This window comes from Elephantulus edwardii, unplaced genomic scaffold (genome assembly GCF_000299155.1).
Source record: "Elephantulus edwardii isolate Elephantulus edwardi_28Jun2011 unplaced genomic scaffold, EleEdw1.0 scaffold00023, whole genome shotgun sequence".
Lineage (NCBI taxonomy): Eukaryota > Metazoa > Chordata > Mammalia > Macroscelidea > Macroscelididae > Elephantulus > Elephantulus edwardii.
In genome coordinates this window covers 152,949-176,032 of record NW_006399773.1, presented here as the reverse complement: position 1 = coordinate 176,032, position 23,084 = coordinate 152,949, and the positions used below count along the sequence as shown (strand labels likewise).

General features: G+C 37.8%; 1 protein-coding gene across 1 annotated transcript in view; it reads left to right on the top strand.

Moving 5' to 3' along the window:
* The window catches only part of UCHL3 (ubiquitin carboxyl-terminal esterase L3 (ubiquitin thiolesterase)), a 67,533-nt gene extending 48,072 nt beyond the window's left edge, over positions 1 to 19,461 (top strand). Inside the window, exons 7-9 of the mRNA XM_006882702.1 lie at positions 10,606 to 10,681; positions 18,642 to 18,700; positions 19,283 to 19,461. Of these exons, the coding sequence (XP_006882764.1) occupies positions 10,606 to 10,681; positions 18,642 to 18,700; positions 19,283 to 19,366 (219 nt within the window). The 3' untranslated portion in view covers positions 19,367 to 19,461. The remainder of the gene's footprint in view (positions 1 to 10,605; positions 10,682 to 18,641; positions 18,701 to 19,282) is intronic.
* The last annotated feature ends 3,623 nt before the right edge of the window (positions 19,462 to 23,084 follow it).

The window sequence follows — 23,084 nt, the reverse complement described above, 5'->3', positions numbered from 1 at the left end:
GTTTGTTCAGACAACTGGAAACTACAATACAAAGTCTTCATGGCAGCCAGAGGAAAAGATAAATTACATTTAGAGGCAAAAGGTAAAGATTCTTAAAAAAAAACCCAACATAAGCCGGAAGGCAATAGAGTGATCTTGTGAAAATATTGAATTAAGTGAAGCAAAATAACTTCCAAAAATTTACAAAAAAAGCCAAAAGATACTAAGATTTTAAAACATCCATTTAAATTAAGAACTCCCTAGTGTGCAAAAAATACAAAGGAATTTCTTCATATACAGCAGTGTGACACCAAAACAGAAATTTGGATCTACACAAAGACTTGGAGAGTACAGGAAATGGAATAAATAAAGGTAGTATAAAATTAGTTTTAGTCTTATTTTCAGTTGCTTTATAAGATTATTGACTATCTAAATAAAAAAGTAACAACTAACCATGAAGTGGAATTCATATGTCAGATGGTGTATTGTTAGAAGATAGACTGTAACTAAAGTATTGTACACTCTAATTGCTGAGTAAAATGTATAGACCGCAAACCAGCTATAGAGAGAAATAGAATTAATAAATACACTCAATGCAAAAGAAGGCAGAAAAGGAACAAAGAGTAAATGAGAAAAACAGAGAAATAGCAAGATGGTATGTTTGAATCCAACCAAATCTGTAATTTACATGAAATGAATGACATAAAAGTAGTCTAAACATACTAATGCAAAGAAAGATTATCAACTTGGTTTTTAAAAAGACTCAAATATATGCAATCTACAAGAATTTTTTAATATAAAGATATAAGAAGATTGAAATTCACGAAAGGAACACGTTATAAACAAAAAGTGCAGCAATGAATGAATGGAAATCCAAATTCTCTGTAAATGTTCATTAAAATTATTTTAAAAAAACACAACAAAACACCACTACTACTCTTACAGAATTGGGGGCTATGTTAACATTAGATAAAGTAGTCTTCAGAACAAGGAATATTATCAGTGATAAAAAAGTCAGTTTGCAAAATATATCAGAACTCACTGGCATAGAATTGATTCCAATTCAGTGTGACTCCATTAGGTTTCTGGGGCTTAAAAACTTGTGCAGAAAGAGTCTGGCCATCTTTAGTCTGTGAAAAGGCTGGTTGACTCAAATACAGATCTTTTCGCTAGCCGCCCAGTGTGCGGTGCACTCCACTCCCTGCTGTCAAGGTGGACTGTCGCATAGCTGACCCTCTAGTGGGTTTTCCGAGGCTGTAAGTCACATGGTGGGGTGGAGGTGGATTGCCCATCTCTCTCTCACTGAGCTGCTTGGGGATTCAAACTGCTAATCTTGGGATTAGCTCATGACCACCAAACCTCCCTGTAAAATAAAGAATATTATGACATGTAGAAGTCAATTCACACACAAAAAAAATATGTATAAACCAAACCCCGAGTCTACTACCATTGCATTGATTCTTTCTTATACTTTGATTTGGCTCTGACTTTGACTCATATTTTGGAACATCATGAGTAAGGCCATACAAGGTCTGAGTAACACGAGGAGCCAACTTGACCCCACTGACATTTTGAGAATACCTAATCTAAGAACTGCCAAACACATTATTTTCAAGTGCACCTGTTGACATCTGCCAACATATACCATATTCTGGAAAACAAAATAATTAATGTTAACAAGTTAAAAAATTTTAAATCATACAAAAAAGGTTTTTTAACACTGATGGAGTTAAACTAGGAATATAACCAGAAATAATCTGGAAAATCCTAGATATTTAGAAATTAGCAACCATAGGTTAAAAAAAAAAAATCTTAAGGGAAATAAAACAGTTTTAATTGAATGAAGATTTAACAATACACTATGAAAACTTACAGGAGGTAGTTATAGTTAAAAGAAAAGCCCATGATTTAAGTATTTAATTAAGAAGCTAGTTGTAAAAAAAAAAAAAAAAGTTTTATTGAATCAACAGAGAAGGATTTGATAAAAGATAAAGTACAAACTAAAGAAATTCAATATCATATTAATGGTTCTGGGCTGTCTAGTAAGAAAAAAACTAAAAGATTGCATAGTTTAGAAAGGAAGGAATACGTTTTCTCTCCTCAAGAAGACGTAAACAACATAAAGCAAAACAATATAACTATCTTTGTGTCAGTCATTTTGTTAAAAATGAAAGAGGAATTGCATTAAAAAGTTTTAATATCAAAAAGGACCATTACCAGAATAAAGAAGTATCAAGCTGCAAAAAAAAAAAAAAAGTTTTAATATCATAAGACAAAGACTTCGAAAATTCTAGGTTAAAAGATGGTAAAAAGTATGATGAGTAAATTCAATATTTGTCAGTTAGATCCTGAGGGGAGTAGGAAAATACTGTAAAGAACAGGAATGGATCACCTGTCACAATTAGGATATGGATGGGAGATTAAATGTAACTGCCATGGAATGCTAAATTTTAAAGGCTAAAAAAAAATTTAGAGCGAGCTCTGATGGCCTAGTGGGAAGGAACTGCACTGCAATCCCAGAGGTGCGTGGTTCAAATCCACAGATGCTCTGCTAAAGAAGGAAGAAAAATTGCCTCCTGTACCAGTTAGATCCAATTTGACGGTGCACACATAAAAAATAATAATAAAAAAATTTAAAAGCATTTAGAAGGGTTATAACTGCACTGTTAGGTTAGAGAATCTTCAGAGTTTGAGGAAAAACATAATTATTTAGGGTTAAAAGATGGTGATAGAAATAACTTACCTTATGTAACTCAGGGAAGAAAATGATGTGAAGAGAATGAGTGCTGATGATCAAGGCAAGATACCAGATAAACTGAGGTAAAGGATAATTGGTATTTCCTGTGATGCTTCTGTTTTCGTAGCTTTTTGTAAGTTGGGGATTTTTGTCCCCCTGGAGTTGGAAATTGCCAGCTCTGTGATAGGTGTGTTTGTAGCCTGCTGTGTTGAGGGATGAGGGAATGGCTTCCTCCAGGGCAGAGAGCTAGTTTTTATGCTACTTACTACTTTCTGATCCAAATGACTGGAAGAGATCCATGTTTGTTCCCATTCCTAAAAAAAGATGATCCAACAAAATGTGGAAATTATTGAAAAACATAGAATTAATATCACATGCAAACACTATACTGGTGAAAATCATTCAAAACCAGCTAGAATAGTATGTAGACAGGAAACTGTTAGAAGTTTAAGCTGGATTTAGAAGAGGCCATAGCAACAGGGATGCCATTGCTAATGTTAGATGGATCCTGGCTGAAAGCAAAGAATACCAGACAAGTGTCTCTTTGTACTTTATAGACTATTCAAAGGCATTTGACTGTGTAGATCATAGAAAACTACAGCTAGCATTTTGAAAAATGGGAATCCCAGAACACACATTTCACACATACTCGTGTGAAACCTATACCTAGACCAAGAAAGAGGCTGTTGTGTGAACAGAGCAAGGGAACACTGCATGGTTTAAAATGAGAAAAGGTGTGCATCAGGGTTGCCTCCTTTCTCTATACCTATTTAATCTGTGTGCTGAGCAAATGATCCAAAATGCTGGACTCTATGGAGAAGAATATATCATCAAGATTGAAGGAGGGCTCACCAGTTACCTTCATTATAGGGATAACAAAACCTTTCTTGCTGAAAGTGAGGAGGACTTAAAGCAACGGTTGCAGAAGGTTAAACATTGTAGCCTTCAATATGGATTGCATTGTAACATCAAGAAAACAAAGACTCACCACTGGATCAATATTCAACAACATAAAAGATGGAGAAAAGATTGATACTCAACAACTTCATCTTACTTGGACCCATAATCAGTATACTTCATATTCACAGTCAGGAGATCAGGAGACGGATTGCACTGGGGAAAGTCTGTACTCGAGGTCCTTTTCAAATTGTTGAGGAGCAGTGATGTCAGTTTAAGGACTAAGGTGTGCCAGTTTTAAGCCATCATCTTTTCAGTCACTGGCTATGCATCTGACAACTGGACAGTGATTAAGGATGACAGCCGAACTGATGTCTCTGAACTGCGATGCTGGAGAAGAGTGCTGAATATCCCATAGACTGCCAAAAGAACAAAGAAACATGTCTTATTGGAGAAGTGTGCCAGATTGCTCCTTGGCGGCAAAGATAATGAAGCTTTGTCTCACATACTTTGGACATGTTGCTAGGAGGAGTTATTTATTTATTTGAGGGGGACATGATGCTTAGAAAGGTGAGGGGACAGCAGAGGAATGGAAGACCCCCGATGAGGTAGATTGACACAGTGACTGCAGTAGGGGCTTCGATGTCAGAGACTGTGAGGAGCACATAAGTTAGGACAGGATTCAGTCAGATCTGTTGTTCATAGGGTTGTTATGAGTCTACTTGACTCTATGACACTTAGCAACCACAGTTACTACTTTCTGTAAAACAGTAGCCTCTCCAACCTCAGGGTCCCTGTCAGTAACAAAGCTTACTATGTGATCCCCTGGGCCCCCCGGCGTTGTGCTCATGCCAGTTGGAGGTAAGGATGATCTGATGCATACTTTGACATGCCTTAAATAAAAAAAATTAATTTTCTCTGGCCCAGAAATCTCACATATTCTGTGAGTATCCATAATAGTAACTAACTTAACACCTGAAAGGGTGAAATTCCAGATCTGACAGTCTAGTCCTCTTACCATGTTTAACTTGTTGCTATTTCTGTTCTTTTTCTTAAAATGACTCCTTCCCAGGGATACTTTTCGCAGTATACCTGCCCAAGCTTTAAACATTCTTTAAGTACACCACGTCATTTCTACTTCAGATTTTTTTTAATCTCCCAAGAGTCTTAGTACGTAGTGGTTTCCCTATTACGCATTAGTTACGGAGCTCTGGTGGTGTGGTCTGTAGGAAGTGCACACCCACCAGCAGCTCTGAGGAAGAAAGAGGAACAAAATCAATGCAGTTTATAGCCTCCAAAACCTCACTGGAGGGTCAGCAGTGAGTCAGTTCCAACTCGGCAGCACAGAGTTTGAGTTGATTATTTTCTCCTCCTTAGTCACCACTTCCCCGGTCCCCTCTCCATTTCTCCCCCTTCAATCCTTATCCTCTTCTTCCCCTCTCTCAGTCTCAGTTCTGAATAGAGTATGCCTGTGAGAGCAGATCCTTTCTTATGTATCTCTTCTCCATAGAGACTCAAGGGTAGGGTTCTTCATTTATTTGTTTCTGATTGTCTTATTACTAGCAAATGAAGAGTTTACAAGTTCTCTTTTTTTTTTTAATCTCCTATCAAAATGTTGGTTATTGTATTGTTTACACTGGAGAAAGAACACAAACCCACCACTATAAATTTTAAGGGTTGAAAAGGACTTAGTATTCATTCCTCATTTTCCTAAAAGGAATAAGTCAAGGTTAACGAATTATTATACTTAATTGATGAAATCCTTTATTATTATTATGACATTATTCCTTTGTCTCTTCCTACATGGTTATATACTGATTGTAGTTTTATCATGGTCTCAATATTTTTTATCTGTTTCACCTACTGATACTACTTATTAAATATGGCATTTATTAAAAATTTTTATTTGGATTAACCATTAGTAAGTTATTTTAAGCATGCATATTGTATGGAATATACTCAGGGGCCAGATCTGACTTTCGTGGTAAAATAATGTTTAAAAGGGTGACTGCTAAAATACCTAATCTTAGGAGAATTATTCTTTTTTTTTTTCTCATTTTAGTATGGTTTAGAGTATGTTTTGGGCTTTTTTCACCATCTTTGAGCTTCCTCCTTCTAAAGAATTATTTTTACCAGTGCCTTATCACATGGTGTTCTTCTACCCAGAATTCTTTATATGCTTGTTATGTATTTTTCTTGTGTTACACTTTTAAGCAGTTTGATGCAGCAGTTCACGAACGTGCTTTGCAAATGAGGATATGTAAATATTGTGGATGTTCCCCTCCAGAAACTATGGCTTGTAACACGTAACTACGTTGGCCAGCTGCTTTGCCCCCTTCTAATCAATGTTCATGTACGATCCTTTATTAAACTATGAGTGATTAAAGTCCTGGACCGTGTGCATACACATATGACCGTACGTTGCTTTTAAGAATAACGGATCACCCAGTAACGTGGTCTAAGTAAAAACTGTTCTCTTTTTTAATTATGTAGTCCTCCTCGCCATCCTCATCCCAGCCTCATTGTAGCCACTGCAGAACGAAGGCCTCATCATTGTGTCACCATGCATCCATGTCCTGGGTCAAACGTAACCAAACGAGCCCTGCAAAGGCTCCCAGTCTCCGTCTTCGTCGCTGGCAACCCTTCTTACGCCTGCCACCTTTGGGTCTCCATTCTGTTGTAAGTGTAGTCAATCTTCCATCTCTTCTGGCAGTGACAAGGCAGTCCATTTCCCCCCTTAAACTTCTTCAGTCTTCAAAGTGCTTAGTTCTTGGTTCACTCAGTTACTAGCTTTTTCTCCCCAAGAAGAGCGCAAGCATGCCTCTGTGCTTTCACATTCTGGCTTGCCATTCACCAACGCCTTCAGCATCCATCTTTCCACACCATATCCTGCCAGCATAAAGACCCCTGCCTTAAAGGAACATCACGATTCATGGTAATGATAATGTGTACATTTCTGTCAGTTCTTAAAGTGAATATGTAAGACTGAAACTCCTGCGCTTCATCTTCTGATTTTATTTCGTTGATTTGATTCAACAAATGCTGTGTTCCTTCTGAGTTCTTTGCCATCCTTTTAATTTTTTTCCTCTTTCGTCTCTTGCCATGCTCTGGGGTCACTTTATCCTCAATCTAAGTCCTTCGTGGTGTAGGATGTTTCATCTAAGCTATTTTACTCTCCCAGGTGGCTCAGGTACTTGGTTTAATCTCTATCTGATCTTCCCTGCCTATTTAGTTTCTAAAGATCTTTTCGCAGTAGTAAGTGAAGATTTTCTCCTTTTTAATTGCTAAAAGCTTCCTACAAGTTGCATGGTTCCTCTTTCTTAAGAGTAGTCATTTTGGCAAACTGTTTGAAGGTACTCTGTTTTTATAATCTTGTTAATTATCTTACATGTTGGGGCCAGTGATGGAATTCTAGTAATTCTTACTAATTGGAATATATTGTGGAATTAAGCAAGCACAACTCTTATTCTGATGCTTGGAATGTTAAAGACAGTGACCGGGGATTGGCAGAGTCGGTGTAGGTCGCTGTGTCATCTGGTGTGTGCCATACACTTCTGAGAAACTTGGCATTTCTAGAAATGGTCATGGGTGTCAAAGTCAGAAAGATTAAACATACATTTAATGCTTTTTCAAAAATTAAAGGTCTGTATCAAACATTCTTTCCTACCCCTTATTTGCCTTTCTAAAGCTATGCTCAAACTATGAAGTGGGATCTTGGCACACTTCCCTTTTTCTTTTACCAGGTATCACTGTGCTTATCAGAGCCTTCCATTTGTATTGGGGACCCACAGAATAGTACCTCTTTATCTTTTCTTTCAGTTATTTCTAGATCACAGCTTTTACTTGCCATTTTTATTAACTTATCCATTTGATATTTATTACTTTGCTACTTAGAAACTGGCACAGTGAAATTGTACATTTTTTTGTATCACAATGGAAATGGTATGTAGGTAAATTAATGATCTTATTTTTATATGATGTACATCTTTGATGCATACTGGTTCTTTTGCTTTTTAGCTTCTTAAATAATCTAGCATAGTGGTTAAGAACTTGGATTCAGTAACCACACTGCTTGGTTTGAATCCTGATTCCATCACTTACTAGCCTTGTGACCGAGAGCATGTGACTTCCTTTCTCTGTCCCTTAGTTTTCAGCCGCATTATATACCTGCTAGTACTTACACATTAAGGATCAGTTGTTCAGTATACATAAAGCCATTCATGTTTTCTTTCTTTCTTTTTTTTTTGTGACACTATACACAATTAAGCATTACACACCTTTCATGATGTCTGCATGGACCATTAAGTGACATTGGTTACGGCCTTCACTTTTATACTACCTTTTTTGACAGCCTTTCCCCCAAATTATTTCATCATCATTAACATGCAATTATAAATTACATTTAAGCTGTTTTGCTTTACATGTATAATTTCTACTTCTCTGTAATTCTGTTATTTTCATATCACTTTCATCCTTTGGAATAATGAAAAAGATATTGTAAATTGGGAGATTTTGTAAAAATTTCTAAAAATGTAGGCAAATGATCTAACCTATGGATAGGTTTTCTGCCCTTTATACGGTTATTTGTTGGCCAAAAGCGCTTAATTAGAATTTACCTTATGTCTCTTATTTTTTAGTGAAATATTTTCTTTTAAAACACTTGTATTGTCACAGATTTTAGACACAATAATTGAAATTGATCAAGGAAAATGTCTCAAAACAGGTTTTGTAGAAATCTGAGAGATTGGAAGCTTTATTAAGTTCTTATAATACTTTGAAAGCTTTTCATTTTCTTTGGAATTTTATATGCACTTTGAATAAAATACACTAGGAGTTCCAGGTTTTTATTCATTAGATGTAACCGTATCTAGTGTAAATATTACATATAGTAGCATAATTGTGGTAATGCAGAATGTTTATAAAGCACTTTGCAGTCTGTAAAGGACTTTGCTACATCTCATCTGAACAGATAAGAGGCCTGTGGCTCACCAGAATTGGGTGACATAGTCAGGTTTTCTGATTCAGATTATACAAATTTTACCTCTAGCACAGTCTTTACTAGAAAATATGACAAGTAGAAACGGTAAGATATATAATTCTTAGGAAGATATGAAGTTAAAGAAATTGATAATTTATTTTGAAGACACAACAGCTCCTAAGATTTAAAATGTTTCTCATCCTGGTGGAGAATTTTCTTAAATTGAGAAAAACAAGACCCTTTTCTATTTGGACAAGGAATTTTTTTTCTAGCATTTTTGTTACAGAATTAAATTTACAGTTTATACAGTTGCCCAGATCTGGCTTTGAAAAATCAGATTCTCTTCAGAGTGATCTCTGACCAGGAGACTGACTGACCACTGTTAGGTGTGAGCGAGCTGGCTCAGAATCACAGTTTTTGATGTACAGTGTGTTGGAACCAACTCGCAGCTGACCCTCTAGTGGGATTCACAGGCAGTAAGTTGCACAGAATGAGACTGCCCATCTTTCTCCTGTGAAGCAGCTGGTGGATTTGAAGCACTTGCCTTGGGTTGGCAGCACGGCTCCTCACCACGGAGCCACCAGAGTTCTGGCTTGTATTGTATAAATACTGCTTGGTCCTGTTTCCTCCTCCAAAATGCTGCTACCCTTGAGCCTCAGTTAACATCGATCCCTATGTGCTTTGGAATTCTTTAGTTTGTGGTGACGAGAACTTGTTTGCTCAGCTGATTTATGCTGAAGTAGGGTCTCCCTTCCCATTCATAACTTGAGGGGACACCGTTGCTAAAAGATTATGTGAGATTGCATAAATTACTTTACCTAAAAATACTTTAGAAGCAGCATTCTATAAAACCAAGGTAGTCAGTCACATCTATACCTTTCAATTTCTACATTAGAAAACTGCTTATTATAAGAGCTTAAATAACTACTTGTGGGTAATTGAAGTATTGCTTATATAGAGTTATGTGGCTTAAAGATTGCTAAATAACATAACCTATAACTTACTTTCTACCTGCTTTTAGAACTTTTACCAAAAAAGTTTAGGAGGTATAGTCCACAGGGAGTTGTGCCCCTGACCCAAGGCTGGCTCCCCTCGGGAGGGGCGAAAGGCCTCCTGCCATAAGAGAGGGGAAAACCTCAGAAAACCTGCTGGCCAGCTCAGAGCAGTGGGTTATTGAGACTTACATTTTAAAATTATTGTTTTTCAGACTTCATTGTAGTTCACTGGATCACTGTGGATTATAGGAAATGCCAGTTTATCATATTGACTGTATTATTTGCATTTTGAAGGAATACAGCAGATACTGTTCATGCAAAGCAAACTTGATAAGAAAACCTAGATGGAATTTAAATTTGAAAGTTTTCACTTACAAATCAAAGAAAACAAGAGAACAACTATAAGCTATAGTTAATTACACTTTAGTTTGTTTTTCTCTGCCCTCCTTGTTTTAATCTTTTGGGCTGTTTACCAGCATCTATTGATTTTTTTAACTATTTGGCATCTAAAATGAATAAAAATACTTTACTCCAAAACTGCTTGTATTTCATTATTCCAAATTTTCACGGTTCAAGTTTTTAAGAGAACAACTCAATTTCTTGGTGTCTTAAAATTGATCTTCAAGAAGTTCTTATGTTTTTCAAGTTGTGTTACTTAAAAAAAATAATACAAATCAGTTGAGGCATTCATTTCATTCAGCAATTATGCATTGTTCATTAACTATGTGCAAGGTTCTGTGCTGGGTGCTGGGGTTTCCAAGGTGAACAAAACTTTTGGTCTTTAGATCAGTTGAAGAAAGATGTGCCTTTTGTCATTATTTTTCTTTTTTACGTATAAATGCATTGTCACACACATAGACATAATCATTCTTTGTTTTTACTGTATCAGTGATTAAGCCTCATATTGGATCCTTGTTCTCTTATGTCATTGGATATTACTTACATGCATTTATGTCCTTTACTAATTTGTATTTGATGATTAACACAAATGTAATATGTATTTTCCCCTCCTATTCTAGGCACCAAGTATAGATGAGAAGGTAGATCTTCATTTTATTGCATTAGTTCACGTAGATGGGCATCTCTATGAACTAGGTAAGAACATTTTCATTTATCCTGGGGTGAAAAAGAGTAAATTGAAAAGTTTCCACTTACAGTGAATGGGAATGTTGATATTTACTGTGTTTCCTTAAATTTATCAAATTAAGTGGGCAGAAGGTTTTTCCACTAGACAAAAGAAATGTATCTTTTGATGTTCAAGTACTTTATATTGTTTGCATACCACCTTTGCCTTCCAGCAAAGTACGAAAGTAAAACCTGGGCCAGGAAATGCCTGTGGATCCTTGTAGTATCTTTATAAAATTACTGAGTTGTCATCAGCAGCTGGATTAATTGATTTGATCCTTAACTAGCTTTAAAATACAGATTTCTAATTATGATACTTTTTACAGTCAGTAATGGGTAATCCCTTTAGTATCACATGTGGCTTTTTAAAAAACCTTGACAGAATTCTGTGTTTTCTGGAAACAGTTCTCTAAGGCATGTGCCAGAGTATCCATGGGTGATTATTTTTGCCTTTTGACATAAAATTACACAACTATTCAGTGACTTTGATGTTAAAGAAGCCTCCCATCACTTAGTGATTTCTCTTCTAGATCTACACATATGAGATGTGACATTCATGCTAAAGGTGATAAACCTGCTTATTTCACACTATTTTGCTTTATCAAGTTTTGACTATAAAATTGGATGGCTTATCATATAGTACATGTACTACAGGACAGTTTGTTAGCATTTTATCATTCACATTTGATACATAGATCAGACAAAAAAATCTCATTGCTCTCAAGTCCGTTTTGACTCTTAGTGACCCAGCAGGGTGCAGTAGAACTGCCTCATAGGGTCTGCAGGGCTGTAGTCTGTATGGAAGTGGACTGCTGCATGGTTCTCCTGTGGAATGACTGATGAATTAGAACTACTGGCCTTTTGGTTAGTAGCCAAATACTTAAACACTTTGTCACAAGACTCCTTGGTACACAGATAAAAGCTATGATTTGAATCAGTATATATTGGTCTTTGGTATGAAATTTTAAATTTTGCTATAGTAGTTAGAACTTCACTTAATTATTAACTTAAATGCTGATTTTCCTGATAGAAAAAAAGAAATGGAATTAAAAAAAGAAATTGAATAGAGAACACCTTGTTGTCGTTGTTATGTGCCATCCAGTTACTTGCAAGTCATAGTGACCCTACGTACAAGAGCCCTAAATCCTGCTCTATCCTGTGCTAACGTCACTGTCTCCGACACACCTACATGTAACTTTCTTGTAAATGTAAAATTGCCCATAAATTCAATTTTAGCTTGCACTCAGATCCTAACTGTTTACACATATATTACAGCATTGTGCTTATTTATGTATTTCTGATCAAATTCCTCATTGCCTACTTTTTTCCAAGATCTCTATTCTACAACCTGGATTTATGGTTTGTATTAGATGACTTTGTCCACTCTGATTTTTTTTACCCCTGTATAAACATCCTGACTTTGCTCAGCAAGTTAGTAGATCCTGTGCGAGGCAAAATTAAGAAATAAACATTTCTGTCCTAATAAACAGTAAACATGGTCTTCTTATAAACTAAAACCAGTTACCACTATTTAGTATGCAAACTGTATTATATGTAGTTAATATATATACTTATATAATATATACAGTTTATATATATATATACACACACACACTCTATATGTATCTTGAACAAGTGACTCATTTGATCAAAAGTACTTACTAATAAATCAAGATTGTATAATTGAACTCTTTACATAAATAATAAACCTCTTCCTTGCTAGCATACATGACATTCTTAAAACCAGCTGCAATCTCCCAATGTATATATTCGTTTTTTACAAAAGTTAAGTGGAAGAAAATATGGATAATTCAATATAAACAACTTTCACTATTATGTGTGCATTTTTTATCTTTTTTTAAAATTTTTATTTTATTATTTGTGTGTGTGTGTACCATCAAATCAGATCTGACTGGTACAGGAGGAGATTGTCCCTACTTCCCCAGCAGAGCATCTGGTGGAATGTGTGCATTTCTTTTGCAAGGGAATGAGGGTATGACTTGATAGAAGTATGTGCTTTATTCATGTGTTTTTAATAGTGGTCTTCAGGGTTATTTTCTCATAAAAACTCTGTATATTAATATAAAGTGAAGCCACAGAGATGGACATAGAACCCAAGTCTCTTGACTTTTGAGTCAGTATTTTTCCAGTTGCAGGTACTTAAGAGCCATCATAGAGAGAATAGAGTTGGTGAAGTGAATGGTCAGGGACAATTTAATATGCAGTATTAATTATTTGACCATTTGCAAAGTACAGTTTCAATTCGTGATAATCGCACCTTGCATAAACCTCATTGATTACTATATTGCCATTACACAAAGATAAGTACAATTTCATATGCTTATCCAAGTTATATTTTGTATACCATATAGTTAGAAATTAGGACGCTCTAGTGGTCTCTGGCGGCAGCTGTGCTGCAATCCCAAAGGCACACGGTTCAAATTCACCAGCTGCTCCACCAGAGAAGGATAGGCAGGCTCCTCCTGTGAGATTAACTGCATCTGAAAACCTACTGGAGGGTCAGCTGTGGATCAGTTCCAACTCCGTGGTACACAACAGCAATAACAGCTGGAGGGTCAGCGATGGATCGGTTTTGACTCTATGGTACACAACAACAACAACAACTCTGTTTTTTAAGACTTCGCTTCAGATGCACCATATCAAAAAGTGCTCGAGGAGATAGATACACATCATCTGAGTGTATATATTCACACACAGAAACTTTTAACCTTTTTTCCATGACTGGCTTGCATACATGCTTATTATGAATCCTTTTCTTTTTCCATACGGCCTTGCGTTGGAAAGGCTAACTAAGTAAATAAAAGAGGGGTCCTTTTCACTAAATATCCATGATAGTCACCTTTATTATCTCACTTCTGTTGTCTTATTATCTTGCAATTTTCCTTAACTTATTTAAAAGCAGAAAGATCTTCAAAGAACTCTGATTGTGCCTCTAAGTGTGGGATCCTAAAATGTAGATGAATTTTGTGATTATAGCAGAGTAATAAAATCATACTCTTAAAGTGAAAAAAGAAAGGCTTATTAAAGAAAAGGAAAGAACATTACAGAAATGTACATCTTTGAGTGTTATCCACAATAGTAGAATGATTTGAATATTTATAAGTCTTTTCTTTGAAAGTAAGAAATCCGACTTCCGTTATCTTTTCCGAATTCTGTTTTCCCCATTTTTCTTGTTTGTAAACAAACTCTTGGCTTCATAACCCAAAATCTCAGTCCCAAGCAATGTTCCCTGCCTCTACTGGTTCCACTAATTTTCAGTCTTCCTCAGGGCCGAGCAGCGCACCAGCTCTGAGCTGTGGAAATTCCTTCTTTCTCGGATTTCACCCTGCACATTCTCGTGTCCCCGGCCTCCTGGTTTCTAGTCTTTCCTCTCAGTTTATTGAAATGTGATGCTTGGCTTAGGTTCCCTTTCCCTCCGCTGGAGGCTCGTGAATGCCTCCAGGCAGAAAACTGGTGCTGTTGTGGTACCTACCTACAGTTCTGGACTGGCTGTTGACAGGTGTCTAAAAACAGCTATTTCAGATATTTTTGTCCAGTTTTCTAGTTGCACATAGTAGAAGCCTTGTCAAAACCATTAACTCCATGATGATTTGGTGCATAGGAAGCTAGGTGGAGTCGACGTTATCTAAGTAATATCTCTCGGCTTCCCATAATACACGGATTTGCATCCCTTTGTCTAATTCCCCCCCCCCATGCTCTTGATCACAAGCATACATACTTTTTCTTTCTCGTTCTCTCAGTGTAGTTACATGGTTATAATGGTTTCTATTATTATGGCCACAGTAACATTATTCTTAACTGAGCCATAATTTTTTAAATTTTCATTGTAAAATAAATTTTTTATTCTTATTCTCTTGAAAATGAGTAATTCTCTTGTTTGCATGTTGCTCGTTGTTATGCGCCGTTTGAATCAGAACCAGCTCCCAGCTGACCTCCCAGGGATTTTCAGAAGCTGTAAATTGTTCAGGAGGAGATTACGCATCTTTCTTCCACGGAGCAGCTGGTAGATTCTAACCACCTGCCTTTGCATTGGCGGTATAACTTGTTATTTTTCTTTTTACCGATTTAATAACTAAATCTTCCTGAGGCTCTTTTCCATTGGTCATAATCTCTAACGACATTGGCATGTCCCACAGTCTGTTCACTTCAGATTCTTAAACATCTCCCTCCCAGATTCCTTCTTGTGTATTCCAAACTGGGCAGGGTGTGCTGGGGGCCCGAGCACACTTATCATCTTGCGCTGTCTCTTTCTCTTCAGCTCACAGATTCCCTTTGCACACTCATCTGCTGAAGATCCTGTTTTTGGAGTCCCTATCTTCCTCATTTCTTCTTGACTTACTCATTTTTTGGTACCACCCCCACTAGTTTCGTAAAGGAGTGTTAAGTACAGGCAGAAATCTGACCATTTGTTCTGAGTTTTGAGAGCTGCAGAGACCCAGGCTCACCTGCAGGCCAGGTACTGACTAAGCCTCACAGGGTGTGATGGCCACCTGGTCACAGGGAGCTTCCTGGTCAGTGAGTGCGCATCCCCTCGGGACAAGGAAGCTCTAAGCTCTAAGCTGGGACTTCTCATGCCTGAAGTCGTCCCTTCATTTATAGAATTAAAACTATTAAATCCAAAGTATGATGTTCTGTGATCTCTGTGAGTTCTTGTAAATTACAGGACCTAAACAGAGGCTGGCTAGATTGGTTACCATGGCCACTGGCTGGGCCAAAATCTTCTTGAGCGTCAGGGACAGAAGAGGAGAGACCAGTTTCCACTTGCTCCAAGGCCACCCCCCTCCTAAAGCAAATGGCATGGCCGGATGGAATGGAGAGCAGGCTGATGGTGCCAGAGGCAGACCCAGTGGCAGACTTGTAAGCTGACACCCACTGACCTAGTGCCAGGTGACTGAGGATGAGAGGAGGTCTGTGGGGCCTCTGGGGTCTGAACTGGGTAAGGAAGGGAAGCCAAGGTTCCACACGCACAGCTGCCAGTGATTTGTTATCGACCACACAGTTTGACTGCCCCCGGGTGATAGGAAAGAAATTGTTAGACCTTGCATAGTTTGGCTCTGTAGAAAACTCTTGGTTGAACAACTATATGGACAGCATTGTGGCATTGTATTGACTTCCAGAGTTGCTGCTGAGGAGTGTAAAGTTCTAATTTCTGACACTTCTTCCATCTCGTTTCCACTCTTACTGTTCCCTCCAAACATGTAGGAGTTCATCTTAGTCTGAAGTAGTCTGGCGTTCTTTGTTGTCTTTGTCGGGGTTTGATGCTGTGTTTTCATAAAATCCGTAATTTTAGACCCTCCGTGGGACCTTTTAATATGGAAACTTCTGTCTTTCAATTTGGAAAATACTCAAGTTTTGGATTTCTTTTCTGTTTTACTTTATTCCAGACTTAACACTGTTTAGATTTTGGAGCTTCTTATCTTGTGTTTCATTTTTAAATGGTTGTACACTTTTCTGATTTTTAAGACCCACCCTTCATCTAGCGTGTGTTCTCAGATATCTTCTCTCCTTGATTCTTAGCTCTTTGTACAAAAAGCTGACAGTAGCTCTGTGTGTCTTGTGGTGTTTGTACAACTCCTCTGCCTGTGAGTTTCTCTGGAGTCTATTGGGCAAGTAATCTATAGACAAAGTCTGAGTTATCTAGTTAGTCATTACCAGCTGCTTCAAAGGCTACCATCTTCCTGTTTATCCTATACCTGGTACAGGCCCCTCTTACCAAGAGTACAGGATTACGTCAGACTCTAGCTATTACAGCCAAGTAAACTGAACTCTAACATAGGGATTACCATGCGTGGGAGACAATGCAACGGCAGCTAATAATACCATGTGATAATGTAGTGTTTTAATCATAGAGGTGTTTGAGAATTAGTGTTAATTTTCACTCATATATTTCTCTAAAAATAGCATCTATTAATGGCATCCTCCGGAAACTATGAACTTTGATAAATGTCGATAGTTGTAGAGGGGCTTCATGCCTTTTGTTCATAGAGTCGCTATCATCAACAACAACAACAATGCAAGTATATCTCTGTGTATGTGTATTGATTCAAAAAACTTGCATTATATTTGGAAACCTTATCATTAAAGAAGGATTGATAGTTTATGGAAACTTGAAAGTGCCTTTTATAAGGTAACTTTTCAAACATTGATTATAGATTACATTGTTGTTATATACAGTCAAGTTGGAACTGACTCATAGCTGGCACTTGAACCAGGGCTTCAGAGGCTATAAATTTCACAAGACGAAAGTGCCCATTTTTCTCTCTCAGAGCCACTAGTGGATTTGAACTGCATACTTTTACATTGGCAGCTCCACTCCTTACCCCTCAGTCACTAGAATTCTCTTACTGATTTGGGTATGTACTTTCACTTAACTGTCTTAGTGTTGGTGTTGTTGTTGTTGTGTGCTGTCGAATTGCCTGTGACTCCTAGAGACCCTGTGTACAACAGCCCTAAACCCTGCTGTACCCCTTGCCAATCTCACTGTCTCCGACACATCTATCTCCGTTACTCCAGTGTTGGAATCAATCCATCTCATAAAGGGCCTTCCTCTCCTGCACCGTTTCTCTACCCTCCCAATCATGATGTCCTTCTTCAAGGACTGGTCCCTCTTTGCAACATGTTCAAAGTATGTCACATTAAGCTTCAGAATTCTTGCCTTCAAGGAGCAGCCTGTATTCACCCTCTCCAAGACAAACTTGTTTTTTCTCCTAGTACTCTTCTCCAGCACCAAAGTTCAAGGGCATCAACGCTTCTTCTTTCATCCCTAGTCATTGTCCAGCTCTCTGAAACATAACAAGTAATTGCAAAGACCATTGCCTGTGTCAGGCACACCTTAGTCTCCACACTCACATTGTTGCTCCTCAGTACCTTGGAGAGGTCTCTGACAGCAGACCTTCCCAGTGCAGTTCATCTTTTGATTTCCTGCTGGTACCAAGAGTGTTGATTGTAGAGCCAAGCAAACTAAAGCTGTCAGCAATTTCCATCTCTTCACCATCTATCATGATGCTGCCAGTTGGCCCAGTGGTGAGAATCTTTGTTTTCTTGACATTAAGCTTCAATCCATATTGAAGGTTGCAGTCCTTGACCTTCTACAGCAAGCGTTTCAGGTCCTCCTCAGGGTTGTGTCGTCTGCATAACACAGAATGTTGATAAGTCTTCTTCCAATCCTGATGCCACCAGATAATCTGTTCTGCATATAGATTGAAAAGATACAGAGATACACATCCTTGACGCACACTCTTCCCAGTTTTGAACCATGCAGTGTTTCCTTGCTCTGTTCTGATGACTGCCTCATGGTCCAAGTATAAGTTTCGCATAAGGAGAATCATGTGTTAATTTATAGAATTGTGGGATTTTTCAAGTTTCCTATGGTGTTAGTGTTCAAGTTTGAGCTGGATATAATTTTGATTGATTCTATCCAGGGCTAGTTTGCTACTCTGTTCTACTCTCTGTATGGGACATAATTAGTGGTGATAATGAATGAAGTCTTGTTGTGACTGCCTTTTATTGGAATAAACATGTCCAATCTTCCTTAAGAATTTTTTAATCTAGCTTTTAAAATGAAGAAAGAGAATTTTCATGTTTCTGAGCATTAAAACTCTGATCATTCTTTTTAAAAATGATTAGTAATCTCACCTTTTAAGTAGTATCTTTTAATGTCATTAAAGCCACTGTTTATTTCTAATAGATTCTGTTTATAATGATAATTTAGACTTTAAACAACAAACAAGCATAGAAGCAATATCCTAATAACTTTCATTATTTTAAAAATATTCATAGGTAACACGTTCCAATATTTGTCTTAAGATCTGTTATTTTAAGTTGCTTGACTCATTTTATGAAGAGAAAGATGAAAGTTGGAAGTATGTTGTCCTGGACAGATAAATATTCAACTGTATGTTTTCCACAGATGGACGGAAACCGTTTCCAATTAACCATGGGAAAACTAATGATGAAACTTTGTTAGAGGTAAGGTTCTAAAACTTGCGGACCCAAGTGGTGCTGATGTCCTTATCTTTTGAGATCTTTCTGTAGATTGATTTTGTGACATTTTTTGCATATCTGTATGTTTTCGTCACTTTGGTCTCTTTAGGAAATCCAAAATGAAAAATTTAATATTTTCATTAAATAAAAACCTTTTCAGAACCCTGCGATGTTCAGCTGTCAAATTTGAAAAGGACAAGAGTAACATTTAAAAGGTTTCTTGTCATATCCCCTGGTTTAAGAGAGTATCAACTGTTGAAGTGACTCTAATTATAGTTCTTTTAAAACATGGCAAAAGATTATGTGACTTGGAATCCATAGAATGGGTATTTTTCAGGTTAAAAGTTAGAATCTTTTAAGAGAGAGCACTTCTGTATCTCATACTTTTGTACTAAACAAACAAGATCACCAAGCATTCCCTCTTGTGGTGCTGAAGTTACTTTTTATTTGGGAAAAAAATCCAAGTGTGAAATAATAAATTTTTATCAATCAGAAAAAAGTATTAAATGCTTATTATCATTTGTAAGTAAATACTAAAACATTATCCCCCTTCCCCCCCGACTACAGGATGCCATAGAAGTTTGCAAGAAGTTTATGGAACGTGACCCAGATGAATTAAGATTTAATGCAATTGCTCTTTCTGCAGCATAGCTTGTTAATAACAGGAATACCAAATACTGTATTATTTGCAACAAAAAAATTAAGTTTCTGCTGCCATACACTAACTCAAATGTTTTGATATTTTCATTAACGTGACTGATTAAACTTTATGTGAATTAAACTTTGACTTGGTCTGTGTTTTCTATTTTCTTGTTCCAAAGTTAAAACTACAGGCTTCCCATCCCTTCCTTAGGAAGCATGTCTTTTATCTGATGGCTGGGGATAATGGGGAGCGCTAGCCCTGTAGTCTGTAGAGAGCTGCACTGCTAACCGATCTAAAGGCTTATCTTTGGGAGACATGTGTCTTGTATCCATCAGAGGCCCCACAGGAGAGAGAGCAAGATTTATGGCCTCAGAGACCCAGTGGAGGGTTGCTGTGAGGCATAGATAGGTAGATGATAGATAGATGGATAGATAGATAGATAGATAGATAGATAGATAGATAGATAGATAGATAGATGACTTGATGGTAGTGAGTTTGAGGGTTTTAGGTGGGCTGGTTGTTTTGTTTTTAGAAATAACTGCCTTACAGTCTTTAATGGAAGATATCTCTCTCTAAACTGAGTGGTAGATACATGGACAATGAAATTTCCATCTGTGTGGTATGAATGTGACTTACACATGCATTAACATTTATTGAGCATCTCCTTGGAGTCAGCGGGACAGAGCTGTAGGTGCTGAAGTTGAAATAATGATGAGCTCACTTTCTTGTGAGAAGGGACAAATGACAAATCCCTAAAGTGGCAGGGACTACATGAGATTTACAGCAGCATCTGTGTTAGAGAACCACTGAGGAAATGTTTTCGATCATGTTACCAGAGAAGACTCTGTAAAGAGGTGAAATATGAACTTGAGCTCTGAATGACAGCCCCTTTTATAAAGGTGATAGGAAGAGAAGTCCCAAAGTTGGAAAAAACTTGCAGTGTTGGAAGAACAGAGTATGCTCTCCGGAGCACAGAGGGCATGGGGAAAGTGGCAAGAGAGATGGTCAGAAAGTGGCTTCGTGATGCAAGAAAAGTTATTGCAAATGTGATGGTAAGTCACTGAAAGACGTTAAGTAGGGGAGTGACCTGATTTAATGTATTCTTTTAAACGATCGCTCTTGTTTACTCAAGGATTCTATAGTCAGGATTGGGAGAGAGGAGGCTCAAAGAAAGATCTGTGAGGAGTCAGCTGCAGTAGTTGGAAACACGGTGATGATTGGGTCTTAAAGTGGTAGTAATTTGCATGAGAATATTTGAGGTATAATCTTAAGAAGAAAGAAAAAAGGTTTCATATTAAAGGACAAGTGGAAGGCAGTGGAAAGTTGAACATTTGTAGAATTGAGTTCAAGCTCAGAGTTGGTGTGATGGCAATGTTCTGTAGCCTTTGGGGTGATCGTTGCATGAGTACATTTGTCAAACTCACTGAATTGTATATTTAAGGTCTATACTTCTCTGTATGTACCATTTACCTCCCAAAAAGGGGCAGGTTGGAGAGTGTATAGAAATTAGGAGAAAGCCCAGATTGGCTCTGGCTGAACTGCTGGGCCCATAATTATGGATGATACATAACACTGGGTTTATATAGATACTTGAGTTACCACTCAGAAGTGACTTTTTAGGAGGAGAAATAGGCCAGTGGCTAGCAGAATGAATTGTTGTTGTTAGGGTGCCATCAAGTCAAGTATGATTCGTAGTGACCCTATGCACAAAAGATCTGAACCCAGTCCTGTCCTGTACCATCCTCACATTTCCTGACACACAAGAGCCCACAGCAGCAGTCACTGTGTCAGTCCACCTGGTTGAGGGTCTTCCTCTCCTTTGCCGACCCTCCACCCTTCCCAACATCATGTCCCTCTTCAAGGAATAGCACCTCCTAGCAATAAGTCCAAATTATATGAGGAGAAGCCTCATTATTCTTGCCTCCAAAGAGTACTCAGCACCCCCTCCAAGATACCTGTTCATTCTCTTAGCCATCCATGGGATGTTCAGTGCTTTTTTCCAACACCACAGCTCAAAGATGTCAACTCTTCTTCTGTAATCCTTATTCTTTGTCCAGGTCTCAGATGTATAGCTAGCAATCGGAAAGACTGTGGCCTGAGTAAGATGCACCTTAGTCCTCAAACTGACATCACTCCTCAACAATTTGGAAAGGTCCCTAAATGCAGATTTTCCCAGTGCAGTGCATCTCCTTATTTCCTGACTGCTTACACCATGAGTGTTAATTGTGGATCCAAACAAGATGAAGCTGTTGACAGTTTCGACCTCCTCTCCATCATGACACTGCCTGTTGGTCCATTGGTAAGAATCTTTGTTTTCTTGATAATTGAGGCGCAATCCATACTGAAGCCTGCATTCCTTGATCTGCAACAAGTGCTTCAAATCCTCCTCACTTTCAGCAAGTAAGGTTGTGTCATCTGCATAATGCAAGTAGATAGGTCTCCCTCCAACCCTGATGCTACACTCCTTCACATAGAGTCCAGCTTCTCGGATAATTTGCTCAGCATATAGGTTGAACAGGTATGAAGACAGAATATAACACTGACATACTCCCTTCCCGATTCCAAACCATTCAGTGCTCCCCTGCTCTGTTCACAAAACAGCCTCTTGCTCTAGGTATAGGTTCCTCGGCACAATTTGACTTCAGAAGGAACCTTTCCTATTCTAAGTATGATTCATTATTTAGGAACTTGTTATAAAGACTTTCAGACACTACCCCAGACTTTCTAAATCAGAATCTGCAGTTAGCTCTTCTAGGTCAAGAGTGCCTTGCAACCTGAATGCCTCATCTCTAGCATTCTCTCAGACAGTTTTGCACTGCTAATTTTAGGCTTATTTCTCTTATGCTTAAGATTGTCATGAATGGAAGTTGGCAACAAACAAAAATAATGTGTTTTTATGTATATATGTTTATATACAAATACAGACATCAAATATACCTAGACCACAAAGCTGTTGTCCAAACAAAACAAAGGAACACCATGGTTTGAAATCAAGAAAGGTGTGTGTCAGGGCTGTTTCCTTTCTCCATATTTAAGCTGTAGGCTGAGTAAGTCATTCAAGAAGCTGGAGTATGTGAAAACAAATGTGCCATCAGAATTGGAGGAAGACTCACCAACAACCTGTGTTATGCAGATGGCATGAATTTGGTTGCTTAGAGTGAAAAGGAGTTGAGATGTTTGCCACAGGAGATAAAAGACCAAAGCCTTCAATATGGATTGTATCTCGGCATCAAAAGTCCTCACCTTTGGCCAACAGACAACATCATGCTAGATGGAGAAAATGGTGAAGTTGTCAGTGATTTTATTTGGATCCACAATCAATATCCATGGTAACATCAGTCAAGAAATCAGAAGATGTGTGGTGCTGGGAAAAATCTGTTTAATTAAGGATCTCTCCAAAGTGCTGAAGATCAAGGATGTCAGTTTAAAGACCAAGATATGACTAATCTAAGCCATGGTATTTTTAATTGCTTTCTTTGCTTCTGAAAGTTGGACAATGAATAGGGAAGACCAAAAAAGAAGCAATGCCTTTGCATTGTGGTGGTGACAAAGAGTATTAAGAATCCCATGATCTGCCAAAACAACAAACAAATACGCCTCCGAGGAAGAGCAATCGGAGGACTCCATAGAGGCAAAAATGGTGAGTGAAACTTGAACTTGCTTACTTAGGTCCATGCTGTCAGGTGGAGTTCTTAGGAAAAGACGTCGTGGGAAGAGTTAGAGGGT